At 39.8% G+C, this 27,424-nt stretch overlaps 1 protein-coding gene across 11 annotated transcripts in view; it reads right to left on the bottom strand.

Annotated features, from left to right (window-relative positions):
• Positions 1-27,424, bottom strand: part of samsn1b (SAM domain, SH3 domain and nuclear localisation signals 1b) — a 37,340-nt gene that overhangs the window by 8,790 nt on the left and 1,126 nt on the right. For 2 of the 11 annotated variants that reach the window (XM_058086975.1, XM_058086974.1), the window contains exons 3-14: positions 27,234-27,315; positions 26,495-26,644; positions 26,085-26,174; positions 25,874-25,955; positions 22,520-22,689; positions 15,425-15,537; positions 14,982-15,007; positions 12,206-12,299; positions 10,500-10,532; positions 3,417-3,582; positions 3,196-3,250; positions 2,205-2,336 (exon numbers count right to left, since the gene is read on the bottom strand). In XM_058086975.1, coding sequence (XP_057942958.1) covers positions 2,205-2,336; positions 3,196-3,250; positions 3,417-3,559 — 330 coding nt within the window. In that variant the 5' untranslated portion in view covers positions 3,560-3,582; positions 10,500-10,532; positions 12,206-12,299; ... (5 more) ...; positions 26,495-26,644; positions 27,234-27,315. Of the gene's footprint in view, positions 1-2,204; positions 2,337-2,885; positions 2,979-3,195; positions 3,251-3,416; positions 3,583-10,499; positions 10,533-12,205; positions 12,300-14,981; positions 15,008-15,424; positions 15,538-22,519; positions 25,956-26,084; positions 26,175-26,494; positions 26,645-26,856; positions 26,877-27,233; positions 27,316-27,424 lie in introns of those variants that run through there. The other 9 variants (XM_058086981.1, XM_058086978.1, XM_058086976.1 and 6 more) reach the window with 9 other exon arrangements.

Here is a 27,424-nt window from a genome sequence, read left to right on the forward strand (position 1 = left end):
GACTTGCACTGAATTGAACCAGCCAGGGATGCATAGTCCGGACAGTAGCTGCTGATAGCCAGCCTCAAGCACACTTCCAAATGTTTATCAGTCATGGATAATATCCGTATCATAATATCCGTATAATATTCCATATCCGTATGGAAGTGATATGTTTTTTGCCTTTTTACTTGGTCCAGTTTTTGCCTTTTTACTTGGTCCAGCTCCTTCACTCATTTTAGTGACCATAAACTTTAGCGAGGGCTTAAAATCTCGCAATTCGCTGACTAGCTTAGCACTTTGCATCGTTGTTTACGCATGAGCGGTGACCTAAAGGTCAAAATTCAGTTGTCATCTGATTGGTTGTCCTGTATGTCAATCAAGTAACGGGGATGGATGATAGGCTGACATCGTAAGTTCTGCTGCACTTAGAGACGTTGTTTGATTTGATTGGTCGCCCGAAGGGCAACATTCAGTTGTCATCTGAATGGCTGCCCTGTATATCAATCAAGTGACGGCATTGATGCTGGGATGATATTTTTTAATGTCACGCCGCGATCGACCAGCGATGGACCAGTACCACCTCCGCGATCGACCGGTAAATCGCGATCGACTTAATGAGCACCCCTGTGCTAACACAATGGTTATTCAGCTACACAAAAAATAAACATGAACAGAAAAGGTGTCCAGTGTTTATGTAACATAAACACTTTTTTCATTTATAAGTTGCTCTGGAGTATAAGTCGCAGGAACAGCCAACCAAGGAAAAAAAGTGCGACATATAGTCCGGAAAATACGGTATTTGGACGGTAGCGATTCTTTTTTCAGTCGATTACTGTATTTTCTGGACTATAAGTCGCTCCGGAGTATGAGTCGCACAATACCAAAAATGCATACTTAGATAAGGAAAAAAAACATACATAAGTCGCACTGGAGTATAAGTCGCATTTTTTGTGGGTAATTTATCTAAACTACTTGACCAAAACAGACATTACGTCCTCTTGGAAGGCAAGTTCTAACATGAATAAAAGAATAGAGAACAGGCTGAATAGGTGTAAGATATGCTAACACAATGCTTATTCAGCTACACAAAAAATAAACATGAACACAAAAGGTGTCCAGTGTTTATGTAACAAACATTTATAAGTCGCTCTGGAGTATAAGTCGCAGGAACAGCCAACCTATGAAAAAAAAGTGCGTCTTATACTAATACTAATACGGTATTAGTCTAAATATGCACATTTATGCAAAGCATAAAAATGACTATGTTAAGAAATACAGTTTAAGCCATTAAGACATTTGAATGTAGTATCCTACATTGGTCACTAGGTGTCAGTAGTAGTCTGGTGAGACAAGCACCATGCTTGAACAACCAGACTATAACAATGATAATCCGTTACCGATTCTACTCCCTTATTAGGCAAACTTAAATGGCTTATTTTTTCTGATTCTGTACACAATATTGGTAATAGGAATGGAAACATGTTTACATGTCTTTAATAATATTTAAAAAAAACAACATATTTAGAAGATAGTAAACAGGTTTTTCTATGCCATTACTATGAATATATGCCATTTATTAATATTGAATCCTACTTTGTGGAAAATTCACTGAATGCGGTTGGATCTGGAACAAATAAGAAATTCCCAACATAATCTATCTTAGTTAGTAACTTGTTGTGATTTCTTAATTGTGTGAAATAGTGCCGAGCCAGGGTTTATAAAGATTATAAAGCAGATTAAAGCGGCTCTGATCCGGCCCACGTTCACCTGCGTGTTGCCTTCACCTCGCCCGGCCGCAATTAAATCATCACATAAAAGACCTCAAAGTGGTATTTTTAGTTCCCAATATAGATATTAGATGCAGCTGGATCGGCAAAGATGAAAAAAAAAAAATGGTGTCACGGTCGCTCACGTGCCTTGACACATGCCCTTGCACGTGCACCAGCATCAGCGTACGCATGCTATATACGTGCATGCTTGGCACACGCAGTCAATGTGGGCACGGGATTACAGGAGGCGAAAGGGACTACCTGTGTCTCCTCAGAGATCGGCCAGGACAAAATGGCACTTTTATAATATCTGTTGGATGCCCCCCTCACAATGGAAAAATGGACAATCCCACCTTCAAGTTCTTGGTCCTTTATGATACTCATAAATATACTCATGCTGTCCAATAGCAGTGTATTACTTCTGATTTCTATAATAAATCATCATCAACTTACATCAGTAATGTTAGTCTCTGAGCAAGTCCATTGAGGTCGACGTCTAAGAAGAGGACTACCCTGGTGCTTGGGTAGCACATCCTTCACTGATGGACTGTTGGGAGGTTCATATATGCTCTCTGTGGAGCCATCCTGGGTGAAAAGGCAAGAAGTTAAAACACATTCAACTCATCACCTCAACTACACCCAGTAATTAAATCACAGTGTTTGCCGTACATTTATTTATTTGTAGCGGCCCGCACAGGCATCGGGTTCTTGGTTTTGTCACTATATTGAGCGAGTAATCGGACACCCATGAGTGCCCTTTAAAAAAATAAAAATAAAGTGAAGAAACTTGGCGACAAACATAAAAGCCCGCATCCCTTGTCAAGATCTGTCTATAGTGTCTAACTCTGAAAGAACCTATTACCTACTCTTCATGGACCTTGAGTCACTAACACATGGATGCTTTGTTTTGGGCACTAAAGTGAGCAAGCGGACTAGTTGATAACCAAGACAGCGTACCGAAAATCGAGGCAATAATACGAAAACAGAGGCGTACGAACACCGAGGTACCACGGTACAAACGCTACAACGTCAACAGCAGTCACATCAACAGTTTCCTCTGAGTCGCGGCTCGTCTGTGCAGCAATAATTCCATTATTTACGTATGTGCTTCATAGTCAAGAAGATGGATCTTACCAGTGTGAAGCAAAAGAAGTTCATGCTTGAAGGTCTTTGCTAACGACCATGGCCGAACGCTGTGGCGCACACACACCCTCACACATCCCAGCCATGTAAAGGCTCACACATGCAGCCCCGATGGCCTAATCCCAGTTTAAAATCCCTGCATAATCCAATAGCTGCGGTGAGCCATTGCTGTCCAACAAAGGCCAACGGTTACGACCAGATAAATAAACAAACGTACAGAAGAACTTTTTTTGCGGTGTGCAGCAGAAATTATTAGAACAATCGCTAGCATCGAGCAATCAGGTTAAAATTTGACACCCACTTTGTTCATGTTCACCCCCACGGTATCAGCTTTCCTTTTCTTTGGCGCACTTGCACTTGGAAAACATCGTAAAGTGTGAAAAGTTAATTAATAAACATGCATGGACCAAAATATGTAAATAGATTTAGATACATTCATAATTGTTTTACAGTTTGGCAAAATATCCCAAATAATTCTCTCTGTTAGTTTCCACATCCTGTTTTTTCATTTTCTATTGTTACCTCACGCTCATTCTGACAAGTGTTTTTCCTCCACAGATGTCCTGAGTTCCAGCGTGAGGTGAAAGAACGAGGAACAGGGTCGGACTTTCTGCTGTACCTTCAAAGCTGTGTGTCCACCTCCAGTACCTGGTCCATACAGACATGTTTGGTTTTCTTGTTGCTATTACTGCAGGGGAGAGGAAGAGTGTGTTAGTAATATGTGGAGTGGGTCATGTGTGAAAAATTGATATTTTTTATAGGTGTATCAATTACTGGTGTATTTACACCAGTTGCTGGTGGTAAGCCCCCATAGAAAAAGCTATTGCCCCTTTTACACCAGATTTTTATTACCGGGACTGAAATTTGTTGACTGAGTTTGTACAGAAATTCTTCACTCATGCTTTCAGACCTGTCAACAGGTACGTTAATAAATAATGGGGCATTCCCAGAAAAATGGAGAAAATTGTTGTTTTTCCACCAGCAAACTACCACAGACTAGAGTTGACAAGCACACCTCAGCAGTAACCCTTACATTTTTTTCTTTCTGCTTTTCCACGTTGCACCTGCAGATGGCAGCATAAACCCTTTGAATTCTCACCTTTCCATTGAGATCACCTGTCTGTTGAGGTCATCCTGGACTCTCTCTGCTTTAGCTCCTCTCTACGTTATACATGTTTGTTTAAATGAGTGAAGCCAGTACATTTAGGAAGAATTGAAAATATTTTTAAAATTAGGTCTTGTATATTGATATACTGTCAATGGCATCCACTTCATGAATCACTATTATTCACATTTGTCCATATATTATATAATACTTATACTATATAAATGTTCCTAAATCATTTACTTGTTGCTGCCGCTGCATACAAATGAATAGAGAGTGGAATCTCTGACCATAAACATCTCTGACATTGAACATCTTCGACATGGATTATCTCTGACCGTGAAAATGTATGAATCTCTGACCTTAAGCATCTCTGACTTTGAACGTCCCTGATGTTGAACATTGTTAAGCATGTAATATTTGCCACTGTGTGGTTATAAACCACATTGCTGTACAGACTGGGAAATATTCCATTCCTAACAGCATCCATGACTATGAACATCTCTGGCGTTGAACATTGTTAGGCATGGAATATTTGCCCCACTGTGGTAGTTAAACACATTGCTGTGCCTTGTCTAAAACAGAGTGGAAAATATTCCATTCCTAACAGCATCAATTACTATGAACATATATGACCTTATCTGACAACGAACATCTCTGGTGTTGAACATTGTTAGGAATGGAATACTTACCACACTGTGGTGTGGTATATATGACCTTATCTGACAATGAACATCTTTGCCCCTCTGTGGTAGTTAAGCACATTGCTATGCCTTGTCTAAAACAGAGTGGCAAATATTCCATTCCTAACATCGCTTGACATTGAACATCTAAGGTTGAAAATTGTTTGGAATGGAATATTTACCACACTCTGGTAGATAAGCACATTGCTGTGCCTTGTCTAAAACAAATATTCCATTCCTATCAGCATCGCTGACCATAAGCATCTATGGCTATGAACATATATGACCATGAGCTTATCTGACATTGAACATCTAAGTTTGAAAATTGTTAGGAATGGAATATTTACCACGCTCTGGTAGATAAGCACATTGCTGTGCCTTTTTCTAAAACAAATATTCCATTCCTAACAGCATCACTGACCATAAGCATCTATGGCTATGAACATATATGACCATGAGCTTATCTGACATTGAACATCTAAGGTTGAAAATTGTTAGGAATTGAATATTTACCACACTCTGGTAGATAAGCACACAGAGTGGCAAATATTCCATTCCTAACAGCATCGCTGACCATAAGCATCTATGACTATGAACATGTATCATTATCTGACATTGAACATCTAAGGTTGAAAATTGTTAGGAATGTAATATTTACCACACTCTGGTCGATAAGCACATTGCTGTGCCTTGTCTAAAACAAATATTCCATTCCTAACAGCATCACTGACCATAAGCATCTATGACTATGAACATGTATGATTATCTGACATTGAACATCTAAGGTTGAAAATTGTTAGGAATGGAATATTTACCACACTCTGGTAGATAAGCACATTGCTGTGCCTTGTCTAAAACAAATATTCCATTCCAAACAGCATCACTGACCATAAGCATCTATATGAACATCTCTGACCATAAATATCTCCGAAAATGAACATCTCTGATATCCAACATTTTCGACAATGAACATCTTCAACCCTGCACCGAAGCTGAATTCTTGTGTTGAACTTTGACCCCAGAACTACCAAATGTCAGCTCAAAGGCAGTGAACTGTTGACCTTTGTTGAACATTTGACATGTACGAGTGAAAGAGTTTGTCTCCTTGGAGTGAATGACCTCTTCTCCTCTAGTCCCCCATAGGTATGTGGGTATGGTGACCCCGCTAACCTTTTATTAGCGCTTCCTTTCTGCCAGGTCAGCACGGAGCAGAAGGGATTAGGATGGCGAACAAAGAGACTGGGAGGTTGGATAGGAAGTGAGAAAGACGAGGAAGGAGAGACAGATTATACTTGTATGCGATGCTGCATGAAGATGGCGGTGTGTTCACTGCTTGTTGACATTTGGACATGAGGTCATTAGCTGCGCTTTCATCACTGCTGTTGCGGCTAATTACGCACGGTGTGAACGTGCAATGACTTATGGCGGCGGGGTACTGATGCCATACCTGTTAACGCCCCATATCTTGGCAAATGTAGACGGGTATGACTGGTCACGTTTATTCATAACACGCAGCAAAGATGGACAAGTTAATGGAAGAAAATCATCTGGATAAAAGTAACTTCCAGAAAAATAATTGAATGAGCTTAGCCTCTTACCAATATTCACATTTATAATTAATTGCTTCCACGTTTCTTCTTCCATTTCCTATCTATTTATCATCAGAAGACTTTCAAGGACACACACACACACACACACACATCACGTAGAAGATTCTCAATGAATATAGTCCTTGAACATCAATCATGTATATATTCATGATTATTCATACTTTTTTTTATTATTACGGAATACTACTGGGTAGATTGTTCCGCCTTCATATCTGGTAAATGTAACTGATTAAAAAAGGCAGTATTTAATTTTCTTGATCTGTATTTCTGGTGATTTATGTTCAACTGCATGCATGAATGCATAGATTTGACAGTTTCACCCAGTTTTCTTTTCACTGTAAAATGGTTTTATGTTATGACGTCAAGCTTAAAGACAGCAAGCACTTCATCTAAGGAACAGCCATATATATATATATATATATATATATATATATATATATATATATATATATATATATATATATATATATATATATATATATATATATATATATATATATATATATATATATATTTATATATATTCCTTTTATATAAATATAAAAAGCAATGAAAGTGTTGTCAAAAACGAAACCGGATAAAACATTCCTGACCCATTTCTGTCCCTCAGCTTGCTCCATTGTTCTGTGTAATGTCAATTAAAAATCTCTACAAAGCACCGACGGAGACGTGTGGAAAAGTAGGACTCCTAACGTTTGTACAACTTAAATAAATAAAAAATAAATCAAATGAAAGAAAAGGGGGCTGTCACTTGTCAGCGGTGTCACGCCAACCCTTTCAGATTCTCATTTATAAAAGGTTGCGTACGCACGAAGGGTTGCTTATGCTAAGTTGTATGTAGTGATGTCTAAAACAGAATACTAAAGGGAAACTGTAAAGCTGTCGTACGGAGGCAGTGACAGCTGGAGATTAATACTTCGCATCAAGCATAAATTGGTATGCTTGATATACAGTGAAGAAAATAAGTATTTGAACACCCTGCTATTTTGCTATTTCTCCCACTTAGAAATCATGGAGGGGTCTGAAATTTTCATCGTAGGTGCATGTCCACTGTGAGAGAGATAAACTAAAAAGAAAAATCCAGAAATCACAATGCATGATTTTTTAACAATTTATTTGTGTGATACAGCTGCAAATAAGTATTTGAACACCTGAGAAAATGAATGTTAGTATTTGGTACAGTAGCCTTTGTTTGCTATTACAGAGGTCAAACGTTTCCTGTAGTTTTTCACCAGGTTTGCACACACTGCAGGAGGGATCTTGGCCCACTCCTCCACACAGATCTTCTCTAGATCAGTCAGGTTTCTGGGCTGTCGCTGAGAAACACGGAGTTTGAGCTCCCTCCAAAGATTTTCGATTGGGTTCAGGTCTGGAGACTGGCTGGGCCATGCTAGAACCTTGATATGCTTCTTACGGAGCCACTCCTTGGTTTTCCTGGCTGTGTGCTTCGGGTCGTTGTCGTGTTGGAAGACCCAGCCACGACCCATCTTCAATGCTCTGACAGAGGGAAGGAGGTTGTTCCCCAAAATCTCACAATACACGGCCCCAGTCATCCTCTCTTTAATGCAGTGCACTCGTCCTGTCCCATGTGCAGAAAAACACCCCCAAAGCATGATGCTACCACCCCCATGCTTCACAGTAGGGATGGTGTTCTTCGGATTGTACTCTTCATTCTTCTTCCTCCAAACACGCTTATTGGAATTATGACCAAAAAGTTCTATTTTGGTCTCATCTGACCATAAAACTTTCTCCCATGACTCCTCTGTATCATCCAAATGGTCATATGCAAACTTAAGACGGGCCTTGACATGTGCTGGTTTAAGCAGGGGAACCTTTCGTGCCATGCATGATTTCACATCATGACGTCTTAGTGTATTACCTACAGTAACCTTGGAAACGGTGGTCCCAGCTCTTTTCAGGTCATTGACCAAGTCCTGTCGTGTAGTTCTGGGCTGATTCCTCACCTTTCTTAGAATCATTGAGACCCCACGAGGTGATATCTTGCATGGGGCTCCACTCCGATTGAGATTGACCGTCATGTTTAGCTTCTTCCATTTTCTAATGATAGCTCCAACAGTGGACCTTTTTTCACCAAGCTGCTTGGTAATTGCTCCGTAGCCCTTTCCAGCCTTGTGGAGGTGTACAATTTTGTCTCTGGTGTCTTTGGACAGCTCTTTGGTCTTCGCCATGTTACAAGTTAAAGTCTTACTGATTGTATGGGGTGGACAGGTGTCTTTATGCAGCTAACGACCTCAAACAGGTGCATCTGATTCAGGATGATACATGGAGTGCAGGTGGACTTCTAATGGGCAGACTAACAGGTCTTTCAGGGTCAGAATTCTAGATGATACACAGGTGTTCAAATACTTATTTGCAGCTGTATCACACAAATAAATTGTTAAAAAATCATGCATTGTGATTTCTGGATTTTTCTTTTTAGTTTATCTCTCTCACAGTGGACATGCACCTACGATGAAAATTTCAGACCCCTCCATGATTTCTAAGTGGGAGAAATAGCAAAATAGCAGGGTGTTCAAATACTTATTTTCTTCACTGTATATATATATATATATATATATATATATATATATATATATACACACACACACACACACACCAAGCATACCAATTTATTTATAAATTTATTTTATTATATATATATATATATATATATATATATATATATATATATATATATATATAGACTTCCTTTATTGTCATTGCACAATAACACAGCTGTGAAATTGCCAACGAAATGTAGTTGAAAGCTCCCATATAATATTAAATAATAATAATAATAATGTGGAGAATAAATAGATGACATCAAATATGAACTACAATGTACAGCGTAAACAGTAATTTGTACAAATAATTTAAATAATTTTGAATAAATAATAAGAATTTAAAGTTTTCCGTGTGTGTGTGGGAAGGTAGAAGCGCTTGTTTTGCATTCAATTCATTCTTATTTGTGCTGGTATTATAATTATATAATTTTTCATAAAGAGGTACTGCCTCACCTGCCTACCTGACCGCACATCGCTGATGAATGTTGCTTTTATTGAAAATGTATTTGAAATGTATTTTTTTCCCTGTTTTCTGTTTTTTTCCCTTTTTTGTTGGGAACCGATATTTCCCTGAAACTTATGTTCTACTGCGGATTACTAAATTTCTGATGAAAGATGAGTCTAATATTTCTTTAGACATGTTTATATAATAAGATAGATGGATAGATGGATAGATGGATAGATGGATAGATAGATAGATAGATAGATAGATAGATAGATAGATAGATAGATAGATAGATAGATAGATAGATAGATAGATAGCGTACAGCAATGTACAGCGTAAACAGTAATTTGGACAAATAATTAAAATAATTTGGAATAAATATTAATAATTTAAAGTTTTGCATGTGGCCAGGTAGAGGGGCTTATTTGGCATTCAATTAATTCTTATTTGTGCTGGTATTAGATCATTTTTCATAAATTTTCCAAAATTTTTCTCCCTGTTTTCTGTTTTTTTTCCTTTTTTGTTGGGAACCGATATTTCCCTGAAACTCATGTTCTACTGCGGATTACTAAAATTCTGATGAAAGATGAGTCTAATCTTTCTTTAGACATGTTTGTATAACATTAAAGCACAATATTCTGTGTGCCTTGAAAAAGCAGTCAATAGTTCAAAATGGCCGTTACTGAGGAGGTTGGATTTCAAAAAAATGGCTGGGAAGTCAGAACCTGATCTCATGGAACATCTCTCAACGGCACAGCTACTCTGACACTTGTGAACAACATGGCTGTGATATACTATGTCACATGTTGTTCAATGTTAGGATGGCGGCTGTTGATAAAAGTGGAGTGCATTGAGAGGCCAAGAGGGCAGGTCGTGCCGCGGTAATGCCCCCTCCCCCTGACACCTTCCTCATCCGTGTATCAGGCAACAAATAGCAGTTCTGTCAGCCTGTAAGCCACCTGGGGAGGGGGGGGGGGGTCAGCCATGACACTCTCGGTGCCCTTAAAAGCAACCCCCGCAACCTCTATACATCCCCAACACACACACACCCCCGAGACTCCTCCTTCCCAGTTCAGGTCCCGGCTGAACTGCCAGCAGCCGTCACAGGCGATGAGGAGTTACACCGGTGAGGCCCAAATACCCTTCTTTCCTTCAGGTGCAGTAAAAGGTCAGGAGGATCATGAGGAGAATTACTCACCACGCGGCCGAGCTTGACATCGTCAGGAGAAAGCTGCAGGGAAGGAGGCAGAATGAGATAACAGGTTGGGGGGGATGGTGGCAGATAGTCTGAGAGTAATGAGTCGGGGAGAAAGGGGGTGAGGAGGACAAGATGACAGGGTCGTAGACGTGCAGGTTGAGGGACAATAGGGACTACGCATGGGTGTCTGCTGTCTTGATGGGGCAGGTATTACAGATACACTACTTTGGTAAAATGATGTCACAGAGCCAACCTCTCTATACGCTCTGGTGTTGACAACACTGCAGGCTTACGTGATGCAAATGAATTATTTGGAGTTAGGACTTCTTCATTAATTGGACCAGAAGAAGTTTTGGTGTCATTGAAGATGTTTAACCTTCCGTCCAAATAGATTCTCCAATTCTAAAATTCAAGGTCTCCCTGGTGGGTGTGCCCCCCTGCCTGGGTCAACGACCATTCTGCATAACAATTAGTCCCTGGTGACTAATGACTACTTTCCTTGTTGAATGAGACAATCTTTGGTCAGTCCAAGTCTTTAAATTCAATTTTAAAGTGGAGTGAGACAGTTTTCACTTCTAATCCAAATAGGCTTCTTAATAGTCTTCTTGCAACAATGCTGCAACATCTCTTCCCCCAAAGACTGCATCACTCCACACCTAAAGTTTTAGTTGCGGCGTAAGACAATCTTTGCAGGCGACCTGTTGTAATCTCACACCACAGCAAAAAAATGTAGAATTTAAGTAGCATAGTCTGTACGCAAAAGATAAACCCAAAGATGATCTCACTCCACACCTAAAATTGTGAAACTTAAGTAGTCTAGTCAGTAAGCAGTCTATGGAGTGATATCTGTCCCCCAAGGATTGTCTCACTCCACACCTAAAAAAGACATTATTGTAAACTTATTGCTTCCTTACTACAATGTCGTTACATGTCTCCCCCAAGGATTGTCTCACTCCACACCTAAAAGACATTATTGTAAACTTATTGCTTCCTTACTACAATGTCCTTACATGTCTCCCCCAAGGATAGTCTCACTCCACAACTAAAAAAAGACATTATTGTAAACTTATTGCTTCCTTACATGTCTCCCCAAAGGATTGTCTCACTCCACAACTAAAAAAGACATTATTGTAAACTTATTGCTTCCTTACATGTCTCCCCAAAGGATTGTCTCACTCCACAACTAAAAAAGACATGATTGTAAACTTATTGCTTCCTTACTACAATGTCCTTACATGTCTCCCCCAAGGATAGTCTCACTCCACACCAAAAAAGACATTATTGTAAACTTATTGCTTCCTTACTACAATGTTCTTACATGTCTCCCCCAAGGATTGTCTCACTCCACAACTAAAAAAGACATTATTGTAAACGTATTGCTTCCTTACTACAATGTCCTTACATGTCTCCCCCAAGGATTGTCTCACTCCACACCTACAAAACACATTGTAAATTTATTGCTTCCTTACTACAATGTCCTTACATGTCTCCCCCAAAGATTGTCTCACTCCACACCTTAAAACCATAGAACTGAAGAACCCTTTCAGATTAAAGAGAAACCTTTGTTGATTTTGGTTTGGTTTCCATGTGAACAAGACCTAAACCATAAAGGAGTTCAGCCCGTTTCAAGGTTTTCAAGCAGACTTCCTGAACTCCCCCAGTTTTCCTGTGGTCAGAGTAATTTAAGTACTTTTTTGTGCATTTACCTTCCCAAGGTCAGCCAACGTGAAATCCAGTCATGACAAGATCAAACACCAAGGCCATACAGGGAACGAGAAAGGCCCTCTTTAGAGCACAGACCTGGGGAGGGGGAGGAAGATTGTGGTCTGCATATCAATGCAAATGATTGCAGACAAAGATAAACATTCATATTCACATTTTGATATTATGTAAGTGTATTCTGCTGAAAAATAATATGAAGGCATATGAGGTGTCAAGGTGGTTATGAAGCACATAATATGACTTATTGAGAGGAAAAAGATTTTCAGTTTCACGGAAATCAATGGTGATGATTTACATACAGGTGGTCCAAGGTCCGTTCTCACATCTGTATCGAAACTGAACTCCTGAGTCGCTCACACAGAACACATGAAGGACATCAAATACAGTAATAAAAACACTAAATATCTTTTATCCCTGTGATTTATCGCGGGAGGGACGTAGAAGCGAAGTCTGCTGAGGTAGAGGGTGCAGGATCACTTCCAGCATGGATGTAAGGGATGCTGATGCTGTGTTGATTATGCTATTCTCGCCAGAGCACAAGCAACCTTTCCATCTAAACAATATGGCCACGACATTGCTTTAGTTGCTTTTATCACTGTCGCTTTCATAGGAGCAGATCCTTTTACACGGTCAATGACATTATCTTAATCCTTCATGATAAATGTCACAGTTGAACGGCTAAGACCATAAGTGCGTTGTTCTAAACCAGGGGTGGGCAAACTATGGCCCAGGGGCCACATCCGGCCTGCTAAGTGTTTGAATACGGCCCGCCCGTTCTTTCCAAAGTATTAGCAATTTCGTTATTTGATGTGGTCTGTTGTTTACAAAGTGCTCCTGAAAAAAGGCTGCACGGCGGTCGAGTGGTTAATGCGCAGACCTCACAGCTAGGAGACCGGGGTTCAATTCCACCCTCGGCCATCTGTGTGGAGTTTGCATGTTCTCCGCGTGCATGCGTGGGTTTTCTCCGGGTACTCCGGTTTCCTCCCACATTCCAAAAACATGCTAGGTTAATTGGCGACTCCAAATTGTCCATAGGTATGAAGGTGAGTGTGAATGGTTGTTTGTCTGTATGTGCCCTGTGATTGGCTGGCCACCAGTCCAGGGTGTACCCCGCCTCTGGGATAGGCTCCAGCACCTCCACTAGGAAAAGCGGTAGAAAATGAATTAATAATAATTATAATAAATTTATTTATAAATAAATTTATTTATAAATAAATTTATTTATAAATTTATAAATAAATTTATTTATAAATAATAAATGTATTTATAAATTTATAAATAAATGTATTTAATTTATTTAAATTTATATATATAGTCTGCCCCCCCCCATCAATTCTTTTAAATCAATGTGGGTCAAAAACTTCGCCCACCCCTGTTCTAAACTAAAGATGAAGTAGTTCAATCATTACATATGGGTGTGCGTACATAGCCACCAAATGGCAAAAGTCGGACCGGTGTAACCCGAGGACCGCCTGTAATCCTGTTTAGTAATACACAAACCAACCATCTAAGCAGGTGTTTATTGTTTTTAATAATTACCTCTCTCTGCAGAGCCTAAAAAAAATATAAACGGGGATATCAGATACTGCCGGCTTGTCAGATGCTGCCGCTACATTTGAAATTCCGGCGGTGTCTGCTACTTCATACCTCACTAATAGCTTTCTGTCTCCATCAGGGCTGTCTCACGATCTGACTCTAATGTAGTTATGGACTAGACATTATCTCAATATTCAACGAACGGCACTTTATCTGCCTGCAGAGCTCTGTGGCATCTACCTTGCCCATGCACATCAAGAATTTAAACCCAAGAGCACTTGTTTTTTTTTTTGACAGTTTCCAGAGTCTGAATAGCATTGAGGGAGGCTGAGTGACGAATTGAGACTGATCAGCGGTGGACGGTCGCAGAGTGTTTCTGAATTTTTTTTTTTTTTTTAAGGTCACCCTCTCCAGCGCCAAAAGGGCACATCAATTGTGGAGCGCCTCATGAGGAGGCGCCGCCTGTTCTCCTCCATCACTCTGCCCCCTGTGGAGAAACGACATCTGAAGGTGCACTTGATTTGTGTGAAATCCAGGAGCCTGCATGATCTGAATAGAAAACAAACAGACCCGTCATGGGAGAAACGGATGGACAGCAGCTGGAAAACTATTATCACAAAAAAAGTTTATAATTTGGGATAAAATTGCCACAGTATGTAGTGTTAGATGCGGTAACACAAACATGATTGTTGTTGTTATTACGGTAAACCTCGGATATATCAGACTCGGATATATCGGAAATTCGCTCACAACGGACAGATAAAAAAGAACCAATTTTTCTGTAATGCATTTCCAATAAAAATTCATTGCATATATCAAATTTTTTATAACGGATTTCGCCCATTTCGGACAAAATCTCCAGTCCCGTTCCAATGCATTTCCATTAAATTTCCCTCGCATATATCGGATGGCCGTATCGTGGTGCTCCGATTCGCGGGCGGGCGAAACAGGGCCTGGCTTAATTAACAATTTGTTATGCTCAGAGTCCAATAAAGTTAAATTCTCATTACCTTACGTCTCTTTTCATTGCCCAGTCCAGGCACATTGGAAACATAGTCTTACGCATAGATTTACGCATATACCGGATATAAATCTGATATATGCGTAAAATGGACATTTTCCGGTATACGCATATAACGGATTTCGCTTATATCGGACAAAACCAGTGGGAACAATTGAATCCGATATATCCGAGGTTTATTGTATCTGGCAAATTTCCCCTACCTCTGCCTCTTGATTCGGGGCCCAGTCTACAAACAAAACAGAACACATGTCAAGATATGGAGCATATGAACAGCGACAAGCATGTATCAAGAGACATAAAAGACTTGGAATAAAGAGAACTGTGTAACTGCAAAAAGACAACCCGCAGTCTTTTAAAGAAAGGTCAACTAGAGGATGAAGCTTCCGCATCCTCATCCAGTGGTGCAGATTTAGAAAGCACGGCTAGGACAAAAACAATGAGGCGTTCATCCCTGAGACAGCTTCAGGGAACAGCAGTGAGTGGGAGGAGAGTGAAAAGATAACATCACAAAACACACACACAGACAAGGAAAGGGAAAAGAGGGGAGGAGGATGGGAGTCATCAGAGATCAGGGTGACCCCGTGCCACTCAGGAACATGTTCTGCCTATAAGCTAAAGGAAAACTCAACAGCTTGCGACACACTTATCTGCCCTTCTTAACGTGACTGTGCCTTGACAGCGGCCATGTTCTTGCAGGGGCAGGGCACACGCTGACGGGGAAACGTCTGAGAAAAGCTCGGCTGGGCTCGAGCATGTCTGGGCAGAGTGTTGAACCATAATGTCAATCAGTTGAAAATGTTAAATATCCATAGTCACACGAGTGTGTATACAAAATAGACTGTATATACCATATCCAGTACTCACAATTGTGGCATGATGGAAGCATTATCTTACAGAAGATAATGCTCCAGTTACAGAACACAATGTTCTGTCTAACTATCAATATAGTTTCAGTTTAAACCGTAAAAACATCTGTGAGAACAAGCCATACCCAACAGTTCCAACTTTTCAGACTTATGTGCTGCATTAAAATACATGTTACCAATACGAATTAATACGAATATGAATTCAAGGAACAATACAAGCAGTTGATGTTTGCTAAATACAAGGAGTCTTGAACCAGTCATGATGAGCTATATATATATATATATATAACTATATTGACACTTACTATGGTACCCATTATGGCATTGTATGGTCATATCACCTCGTACTTCGGTACTTGACAAAAATAAAATTAAAAATTAAATTAAAAAAAATAAAAAAAAAACTATATTAGGAAAGCAGGAAGTGAACAAATGTAACAGTTACTGATTGTAAAAGTACCAGATGGAGGGGTAGGATTTAATAAGCGTTGCTTCTTCCTACTCCTTTTGGACATGTGGAACTGTGAACCGATTATGTGATGCATTCAATTGTAATCTGATGCATGTTCAAATGAAATAAAACCATTACCATTACCATGTACTGCTTAAATATGTTATACATTGCTTGTGTCCACTGTAAGCAATTTGAACCACCCCCCCCCCCCCAAAAAAAAAAAAAAATGTACTGTGTTCCTTAATGCCAATGACATGTTTTAATCTCTGTATTAGAATGTAATCTATATGTGATACGTACTCCGGTGGGTTAGCCTAGGTCAAGTCAGCAGATCTGGAACCTTCTAAATTCCAGTCCCAAAGCTAAGTCAGCCAGACTGCACTCATTAGCACTCTAAACTTAAAATATAAAAATGATAATCATGCAACTGTTCTGCTCGTCCTCTATGAAGTCATCGCCAGAGGAACACTCTGACACCAATAAAACCTCAATCAAAAGCGAATAGCAGTAAAAGTTGTACTGAGCTGTGAGTAGGTGAATTTTTTAAAATCTGTTCATTGGTTAATTTCTTAAGTACAGTCCAAAATCAACAAATAAACAGTATGGCACAGTGGGAGCGCCCCTGCAGTAGACAGTGTAGCATACTGCAGTGCAATCTGGGAGCTTCATCTGACTAGGAATAGGTCACCAAGGGGCGTGGGGTGTTGTTTAAGGTGGGAGTCGAGGCAAACCCTGGGTGTTCGTGTTGTGGCTGCTGATGCGTGAAATGGAGCTCAGGTAGCTGGGCGGGCCTCGGGCCTTTGTTGTATCTTCCGCCAACTGATTACTTTACTTCATTGATTTTTTTTTCCCTCCTCCACTGATCTGAGAAGATCAGTGAAAAGAGAGGGAACAAGTGAGGGAGAGCAGGGAGAGGAACCATTGATTGACCTCGTACCAAGATTCAACGATTGACAGCAAAACCTTCTCTTTTAGCGTGTTAATCTATGACCAAGATCCCTGGTACATAGGGGAGTACTGTGTTAGAAATCCTCATAGAGAGAGGACAAATGTTTTGGGAAATTAAAAAAAAATGTATTCTCCAAGTGATCACTGTCACATTGATGTTAGTATTGACAACTTGGATGTGTTCAGTCGTGGTTTTACACAATTGTGGACTTTATGAAGGTTTCAGTGTCCAAGTCTTACAGGTTCAGAATGCAGAGAGCTTGCCATACAACAAGTATTATTATTATAATTACAATTGCGTGTCTGAAGGTGATTGAGAAGAGAACATATGAGCCCAACCTGTACGTTGGAGGTCAGTCTTGCAATACGAAAAGTAAAAAAAAACAAAAATATTTCTGCATGGCCACTAGAAACGGTCAAAAACAAAAATGATCCGTCATTCCTTGGGTGTTGACCACAATGGTTTTCGTAATACAATAACATTTTTCAATGTAATCACTCCATTCAAAACCATACTGATAACCTGGACATAATCAGTCCATCACTTTCACCCGATTTGAATACACCAGTATGAATAATTACAAAGATTTTGTATGGATTTAAATATATTAACCAATATATTAACATATTCAGCAAACACATTTTAAACATAATACAGTGGTGTCTTGGTTAGCACCTTTTTAATCCGACTCAAACCAAAACGGACTCTAACCAAGGAATATTTTACCATAGAAAATAATGTATAGATTTACGTGCAGAAAAAAAAACAAATGACAAATGAATGGACAACTGAACATCGCACAAAATTCACTTGTTGTGGTCAGGTCGGGATTTTTTTTTTTTTTTAGCTTGGCCCGCTAGAAAAGGTCAAAAACAGCGATGCTGCTTGAGTGTCATTAGGCAAGGAGCCATGTAAAGGCCACTGTCGTAATTAAGACCTGAGACCTGTGCTTAACATTGGCAAACTCCGGGTCTGGAGAGTGATAAGTGCTTAATCCTAATCAATAGGATGCACAGACCCATTGCCACTAGCAAAAAAATCAATATTGTTTTATTTGCTGTTACAAAAGGCTTGTCTGGTTGCAAATGATCTCTGTGCTAGTGAGTTGCTTTGGAAAGTGGAGACGTGAACCCTCGACTTGTGTCCCGTTGCACCTTTTAATGAATAGGCCAATAAATGTCCCAAGCCGTGTGACCTCTCTGATCGTACGCCCTAGAGGAGACATTGCATATAAACACCAATCAGCATCGTCAAACTATATGCTATATTAGTCTATTAGTGGTGTTAGTGGTGCACAGCTTGGGAAAAAAAAAATCACCTTCAAGCACAACTACAGAGATTAAGGTCGCTCAGATAATTCTGTTTGACACAAACCTGTCTCGGAGGCCATTGTAGCTATTAATCCTCTTCATATGTTCTACAGATACAGTGATGGGACGAGGTAATCTGGATTTTAAAAAAAAAACAAACAAGATTTGTAGCATTGAGCCTATTGCCATGCTGAAGAAAAGATGGGATGGGAACATGCTTTAAAAGATTGGAATCAGCCGAGTTATGGATGGCGCACGGCATTTCCGATAATAGAGGAAAAGGTCTAGAATAGACGGTCATTAATAGACTTTACAAACCTATTCATTTAGTGCCCTTCGTCCAGTGGAATCATACATCATGCTAATGTTCCCGAAGATTTAACCTGCCATTCTGACGTGCTCTCCTGTTTTAATTTTGTGTCAGACTGTTTTCATTGTTTCATTTTTCCTTATCTAATAATCGGTCTTTAGTGGTGACATCTGGTATTCTTAGGAATCATTTTCTATAAATGGCGTAGGGGAAAGATGTACAGATGTCTCTAATCGTCACTATTATTATTTTCAATAGTAATTTCTTTTTACCTGCAAGGGATATCAAACAGAAACCTCTGAGTTCCGAAGCCCAGGAGGCAACTCGGAAGGAGCCTTCATCTTAGCTTTGACTGGAGAACCTTTTCTATCAGTCATTGCAGGCCTCCTGAATTCTCCATTACCACCAGCAGTCATACAAACAAATCAATGACGCTGCACTTAAGGCTTTTTTCACCCCTTAAAGATTTAAACCCCCTGCTCTCGGTCATCAAGGCCTCCATAAACTTCATTATTACACTGTGCCACAAATTATTTGCCACCTCTGCTGTATTGCTCTCCTTCACCTTGCCATAATTCACCTGCACTTTCACTTATGGTTGCCATTTTGTCCCGGGCAAACAACGGCGCTAATGAAGCCTCGTCCACATGAGTGTAGTGGTGTCCAAATTCTCCTCAAATCAAGGGGTAAAGGGCTAAGTGCTTAGTGGTGTACGGCTCTCGAAGCATGTGTGGTCAGGGACCAGACTTGAAACGAACGGGTAGATGGAGTTTGAATATGGATAACCCACTGAATTGGGATTCAGCCATACACTCTGCAGTGGATCTGGAGTGTCTGGTGGAAGTCACTGTCTGAGAGCAGAGTGTTAAAATAGCAGAGGATTTCGATAGAAGTCCTAAAATATCCATCATTTACGTAACCTGAACACTAGCCTGGAGTGTTGTCAACTCCAGAGTGTTGAAAGGCTGGCATTGTGATCACCAAAGTATTTAAAAATGAAATGGTAAAAAACCTCTGCAGATTCACCGGAAATCTTTCAGTGAGGACGGGGCATAAAGACTCCATAGCTCTTGGTGTTATCAGCAGTTTTGGGAGAAACTAACGCAGTGATTGTTTTCCTGTGTGAACTTATTTTTCATGCAGACATCTCGTACATCCTGGCAATATTGGCCACTCGGACACCATCTTTGTACTTTGGGGGGGTAATGGGGATGCGTCCATTTGGTCAACATCTTACTCCACAAAAAGAAGTTCTGTCTTGAACTCGAAAATATTTTTCACCTTCTTGATCAAATTGCTGGCAGTCGCAAGTTGGGTTTTTTTTTGGCCCCTTGGCGAGTATTGTCAAGAAACAATACAAGCAGTTGATGTTTGCTAAATACAAGGATGAAGAGTCTTGAACCAGTCATGATGTGCAATATATATTACTATATTGACGGTTTCTATGTCATTGTATGGTCATATCACCTCGTACTTTGGTATGTGACAAAAATAAAAAAAAATAAAAATAAATTATGTTAGGAAAGCAGGAAGTGAACAAACGTAACAGTTACTGATTGTAAAAGTACCAGATGGAGGGGTAGGATACAATAAGCTTTGCTTCTTCCTACTCCTTTTGGACATGTGGAACTGTGAACTGATTATGTGATGCATTCAATTGTAATCTGATGCATGTTCAAATGAAATAAAACCATTACCATTTAGCAGTCACACTGAATCAAAAATGTTTGGACAGTGACTCAGCATGTAGGGTTCCTTATTTGGGTACTGCAATGAGACATTAGAGGAAAAACGAACTACCGGAGTTAGTAACATGCAATATTGTACGATAACCGAGGGTTTTTTTGCGAAATGAGCATCAAACCGAATCTGGGTGGTTTTGAAAACCGCAGTTTAACTGCAGTACGAAAAGTACTGTATGCAACACAGAAGCACTCAGTGATTTATTGAATGTCTTTTGAGCATCACCGTAACCACAAGAGCCAAAGCAGATATCTCACACACACACACACAGTAAAACGCTACCGACCGCACTTACGAGATGGAGAAAGCTCTGTTATCCATTTGACCAGCCAGCTTCCAGCAGTAAGAGTTAGCTATTCCTTTGCTGACACAGCTAAATAAAGTTCCGATGACCAAAATTGGCCCCTAGTGTTTAGAGGGCACATGTCCAATGGCCAAATTAGTAGAGATAGTGAGTGTGAATACACATGGAGGACAAACTATGATAGTCGTCTGATGAATGTGTGCATCATGTATACATTCCGACTGCAGAAATGACACAGCACTGCATTGGGCACGGTGGTTCTTTAATGGTTCTTGTGGTACCACTGTACTGCCTGCTGCAGACAGGCCCTCAATGGCCTTCAGGCTGTTCTGTCTGTTCAGCATCTCCTTTTAACCTTCATCTTGGAAACAATAAAACAATAACAGACGGGAGGAGGGCGGAGGGTGTGAATGAGTGTGTGCTTCAGTGTATAGTATATCTTTTCAGTGTATCTGTATGAGGAGAGACATTTGACATGTCTCCTTAAGCCAACGTCTACTTTATTATCTTTGGCAGCCCTTATTGGTGGCACTAATCAAGTGGAAGGCAGTAGCGGCGTGTCGGGGCTAACACTGCGTGTGACAAATATATTATTAACTGGAGGGGGACAGGCGACCTTGGCCGTGTCACCTGAGGACCCCGCCGGCGCTTGCTCTGCCAGCAGGAAACGACCTTCATATTAAATCCCCACAGAGGTCAATAAACTAAATAATTCACAAAGGTTATAATGCTTTGCATGGAAATCTGCTAAAAGAGAGTCTGAGAGGGAGGGAAGGCGCAATCTTTGAACTTGTGAGTGTCTAAACGAGGGCTGGTGTCCTTGTCTCTGTTGTCGCTTTATCATTGAGGGACATTTATATGAGCGTGACAGGGACAATGTAAATCCTCGGTCTCTCTATTTTGCCACTGCCGTCACTCGTCCATCGATCCGTCATTCCATGGGTGTTGGCTAGGATGGTTTTCTTAATACAATAGCAATTTTCAGTGTAATCACTCCATTTAGAACCATACGGATAGCCTGGACATCATGAGTCTATCGCTTTCGCTTGATTTGAATACACCAGTATGAACAATTACAAAGATTTTGGATGGATTTAAACATATTAACATATTCAGCATTTTAAACACATTTTAAACATAATACGGTGGTGTCTTGGTTAGCCCCTTTTTAATCCGACTCAAACCAAAACAGACTCTAACCAAGGAAGGTTTTACCATAGAAAATAATGTAGTTTTACGTGCAGAAAAATGACAAATGACAACTGAACATCACACAAAATTCACTTATTTTGGTCAGGTCTGGATTTTTATGAATTTATAAATCTTAAAAAAGCATCTGGCTTAATATGAACATTTTACATAAATCTACGGTCATGGTTTATTTTATTTGTAACATGCATACAAGCTACATTGGAATACATTGCATGATACAATTCACAGTTCCACATGTCTAAAAAGTAGGAGGAAGCAGCTTATTTAACCCTATTTAACTCCCCATCCATTTCATATCAATTGCAATACATTTGTTCACTTCCCGTATTTCAAATGCACTCTTTGCATGTTTCAATACATAGGAAAACAAGGTGATAAACGATCAGGATAAATTATAATAAATATATAACTGATGAAAGCTTGACAGAAACATCTTGCATTGTCATTAATGACAATGACCTTATACTTAGACCTGATTTCTTACTTTAGAAGAAAAATATTCTACTTTCAAGTATGTGATTGTATTCTTTTTTCTTTGGTTTTCACGCATGTGTTATTATGCAGAGTGTATGAAAAGTGATTTGCCTTACCAGGGAGCACCAGCTACAGTCTGGTCGAGGGCAGCAGATTGCTCAGGGCCAGCACTGCCCTCCAGAGGAAGGGAAGTGTACTGAACTTCAGCGTGGATTAAAGCACTCCCCCACTGGCCAACGGTGCCAGATTGAAGTTGTGAAGTGGGCCCAAGCACAACACCATTGTCCTAGTGTGAGTACACAACGTTAGGAGAATAAGAGTTACATTAGGTATGACATGAATGTAAGTGGTGCAGAAAGCCGGCGTGAGGGCTAGAGGAATAAATAGTAGACAGGTGGGGGATGAGAAGGATAGACTTTAACTGTCTGAAGGACAAAGCCACTGACCCGCGGATCATTCCGAGGATTGCCTTTCAGTTTCAAAGCAAGGTCAGGCTGCTTATTTTACCTCCGTGTTTTCGCTAATCTGTTTTTTTTGTGCGACACAAACAAACACAAGGCTGCCTGCACGCACACGTATGCCCGTGTCAAAACCGCCGCGTTGAAATAATCACGGGCTTGGATGGCCGTAAAACATCAGGCGTGCTTTTGTGCCTACACGAAGATCACACAGCTTCACACTTGTCGTGAATTTCAATTACCGCAAATGTCCACGCCGCATTCTAACGTCTGCCAGATGTATTCAAGGATGGCGATTCGGCCTTCAAAGGAATAAAATATTGTGCTTTACATGAATCTATTGTTACGCTTCTTACGAGTAAAAGCGTAATGAGCTCAAATGTTCCTTTGTCAAATACTGACGAGACTTAAGGAGCTGACAGTTGTTGTTGCTTGGCAGCTCATTAGTAGCCACACTACATCTATGTCAACACGTTTACTGACAGTCAGCGGGGGGACGCTGGGAAGCCGAGGCCATCCCCAGGGATCGGGCAGCATCTGTGGACGAGACGCACCGATGGGCGCCGCGCGCTCCTAGTGAATGATTTGGTGGAAAGACAACAACACAGAGACAACACAACGTCCTACTGTGGCTTGGAGGGGATGGTTTGCAGATCAGAAGCGGACCAAAATACTGATGTGTGAGTGTGTGTGCGTGTGTTCCAAGCTGACCTGATAATGAGCGAGCAGGTCAATAGGATGTTAACGGCCTTGTGGGAACGGCTGGTGGTGGATGGGTGGAGGAAGGACGAGGGCCCAGGGACACTGATCTGTGTTTTGAGTTGTCTATCTCACCGCCGTGCATGTACGACAGAGACATTTGACAGAAAAGTAATCCTGTCCCTGATATTTGACGCTTTAGCTCAACGCCCCCCCCTCCCGCTGTGTCCTCACTGTCAAGTCTTAGTCAAACAAAGCAGCTTGTCCGGTGTAAAACATCAACTACGGCAACTTTGGATTAGTGCTGCTCTCATTTTCCACGCATGTAAAATGAAAATTCATATTGTATTTGGACTGTTATATAAAAAAAACAGCTCTGTTATGATATCTGCTGGTGTGTCAGCGTGAACAAGCAAGTTACAAGAGCCATAAACCACAAGGAGAAATTGCATCCAAACATCCATCCATCCATTTTCTATACTGCTTATCCTCATTAGAGTCACGGATGAGTTGGAGTCCATCACTCCATCCCAGTTGACTTTGGGGGAGAGGCGGGTTACGCCCTTGACCGGTCGCCAGCCAAACACTAGACACAAACTGTATAGACCAGGGGTGTCCAAAGTGAGGACCGGGGGCCATTTGTGGCCTGCAGCTGTTGGTTTTTTTGTATTGGCCCATGGCCTATTCTAAAAATATAATTAAACAGAAACACAAAAAATACAATAAAAATTGAAAAAAAATCAGTAGTAATATTAATAATAGTAATAGTAAAAATTTGTAATTGTAAAAACAAAATAGTAAAAAAAATTGTAATTGTAAAATGAAGAAAAAGATAAAAAGTTGCACTCTTATGAGAAAAAGTCTCAATTTTACTAGAATAATGTTGTCATATGAGGAAAAATAACATAATTTTAGCAGCATAAAGTTGAAATATTAAAGAAAAAATACATCATTTTTAAAGTGGTAATATTACGAAACATCAATCAATGAATAAATTAGCAATTTTTAGAGAATTAAGTTGAGTTGAATCAACGTTAAAGTCAAAATATGAGGACTAACGTAATAATTAAGAAAGTGAAATAGTTTTAATTGTTGGAAAATTGAAAAAAAATGGAAAGAACAGCTATAATCTTATGAGATTAAAGCCAACTATTCTCTCGCAATATCGCGGTTCTATTATCTCTGTCTTTCAAGAATGAATGAATTAATAAATGATCACTATGGTCCATTAGTCAAAACATATTCAAATTAAAGCTGTCAAAAATAGTACGTTAACGGCGGTAATTAAATCCCACATCGGTCGGGTTCTAGCTGTGACGTGTGCCAAGTGTTGCATGTTGAGTTGGCAGGCCAATCAGTCAAATCCCTTGGAAGTTCCTTAGCACCGCCTTTGCCATCTGATATTTAAATGTGCAGGAAACTGGAGGAGAGCTCCTCCCGGACCACCCGCAGAAATCACCAGGGATTAGTCAAAGAGCACCAACTGGGTCAACAAGACGCGGGGCCAGTGCGTGTGCAGTAGGACATGACACAATCCTAGTCTGTTTTTCTCTTCACACATGATCACTTTCTCACACGCCCAAACGCAGACAGACAAGCACGAATATGCTGTGACCCGCTATCACATACTTTCACACTCATCCAAAAAAAAAACAACAACAAAATGAGTCTGTAATGTAATAGACGGTAATGTCTTATTTAGTAATAATGTTAAGAATAAATTATATTATATACACTGTGGTTCGGCGTTCCTCTTCTTCCTTGTACTTTGTAAACACATATGCTTATACTTTTTCATTGTTTGACTCACTCATGCATACAACAATGCATTTTGGATCGCATTTTTACACATTTATACTTATATCCTGTTCAGTAACTAACATTCATTCATTTCATCACAATGCACACACAGTGCATGACTTTATTTTACACTACGTGCTAGTGAATACATTGTATGAGCCCCGCCTACCTCTCGTCCTCGCCATCATGGCGGCCTTCCTGCTCCGTAGCATACTGCACTCTATTGTATTTATTTGCAGAGAAACAATGATGCTATATTACACATTTTGATGTAGTTTTCAGCACGTGAATTAAGGCTAAGACAGTATTATACTTTAAATTGAGGACCCAAACATTTTTTTTTTTGGTTAAATTTTTTAAAATGCCCTTAGAAATCTCAAGCTAGTTTATCTGACAGGATATTTTGGGGGTGCCATATACAGTTTTTTTGTGAATTGCAATATTTGGCATTCTTTTAAAGCATTAAAATTGTTAATGGAAACAAAATAATCTGTTGAAAATGAGCAAGTTTACCTGACACACCGCCATTTTAGGGAAACCATGTCCTGGGATAGTCACATGACAACCACTCCAAGATGTTTTGTAGCTAAATTCCCTGTGTAAATATAGTAAGAACGGTTGAGTTGTAGCATTTGACACCATATTAAATCATTATAAAGGTTAAATGACTTTAAAATGAGCTTTAATGGCAAAAAAGTAAGCTGTTGGAAATGAGCTAGCTTACCTGACACACCGCCATTTTGGGGAAACCATGTCCTGGGATAGTCACATGACAATTACATGACCATTACAAGATGTTTTGTTGCCAAAGTCACTGTATAAATATAGTAAGAGCGGTTGAGTTGTAGCATTTGACACCATATTAAAGCATTACCAATGTTAAATGAACTTTAAATCACATTTAATGGCAAAATGTAAGCTGTTGGAACTTTGGGGAAACCACATCCTGAAACAGTCACATGAAAATTACTTCAAAATGTTTTGTAGCCGGTTTCACATTAACTAGTTCAAGATATATAGCAAGAATAATTGAATTGTAATATCTGACACCCTATTAAACCATTACAAATGTTAAATGGCTTTAAGATTAGCTTTAATGACAAAAAATAAGCTTCTGGAAATGAGCTAGCTTACCTGTCACACCGCCATTTTGGGGAAACCATGTACTGGTGTAGCCGGTCTGCACTGACATGGCTGAAATTGAACTCTGCGTTGTGTTCTTTTGGTAAATAGACGAGGTGGGAGGCTGCAATTTCTTCGCCAACCAGAAGAGGGAGTTTATTTCTGTGTACAACAAACAAAATGTATAGCCCCTTTAGCACACTTGCACAAGTACATAAAAAAACAAATTCCTTAAAACTAACTCATACAACAACGGTAACTTTTACAAAGTGCCTTTACATGCAGTACATAATACAAGTACGGACTTGGAGTGAAACGAGTAACATATTAATATTTTATATGTAATTAACAATCGCTGCCACCGACTAGCATACCTCGTCCTCAGCAGTCCAAAAGACGACTGAAGAGGAGCGCGCCAGAAAGGCAGGAAGTGACATCACACGGTGTCAAAGTTCACACAACAAAAATAAATAAAATAATTGATAATTTAAAAAAAATGCATAAAGCGACAAATATATACAAGAAACGAATTATTGGTGAAATAAAATTGAGTAAACCAACACATCGGTTACACTGGGATAGTCACATGACAACCACTCCAAGATGTTTTGTAGCTAAATTCACTGTATAAATATAGTCAGAACGCTTGAGTTGTAGCATTTGACACCATATTAAAACATTACAAATGTTAAATGACTTTAAAATGAGCTTTAATGGCAAAAAGTAAGCTGTTGGAAATGTGCTAGCTTACCTGACACTGCGCCATTTTGTGGAAACCATGTCCGGGGATAGTCACATGACAACCATTCCAAGATGTTTTGTAGTTAAATTCACTGTATAAATATAGTAAGAGCGGTTGAGTTGTAGCATTTGATACTATATTAAAGCATTACAAATGTTAAATGACTTTAAAATGAGCTTTAATGGCAAAAAGTAAGCTGT

This window comes from Doryrhamphus excisus, chromosome 11, assembly GCF_030265055.1.
Source record: "Doryrhamphus excisus isolate RoL2022-K1 chromosome 11, RoL_Dexc_1.0, whole genome shotgun sequence".
NCBI lineage: Eukaryota > Metazoa > Chordata > Actinopteri > Syngnathiformes > Syngnathidae > Doryrhamphus > Doryrhamphus excisus.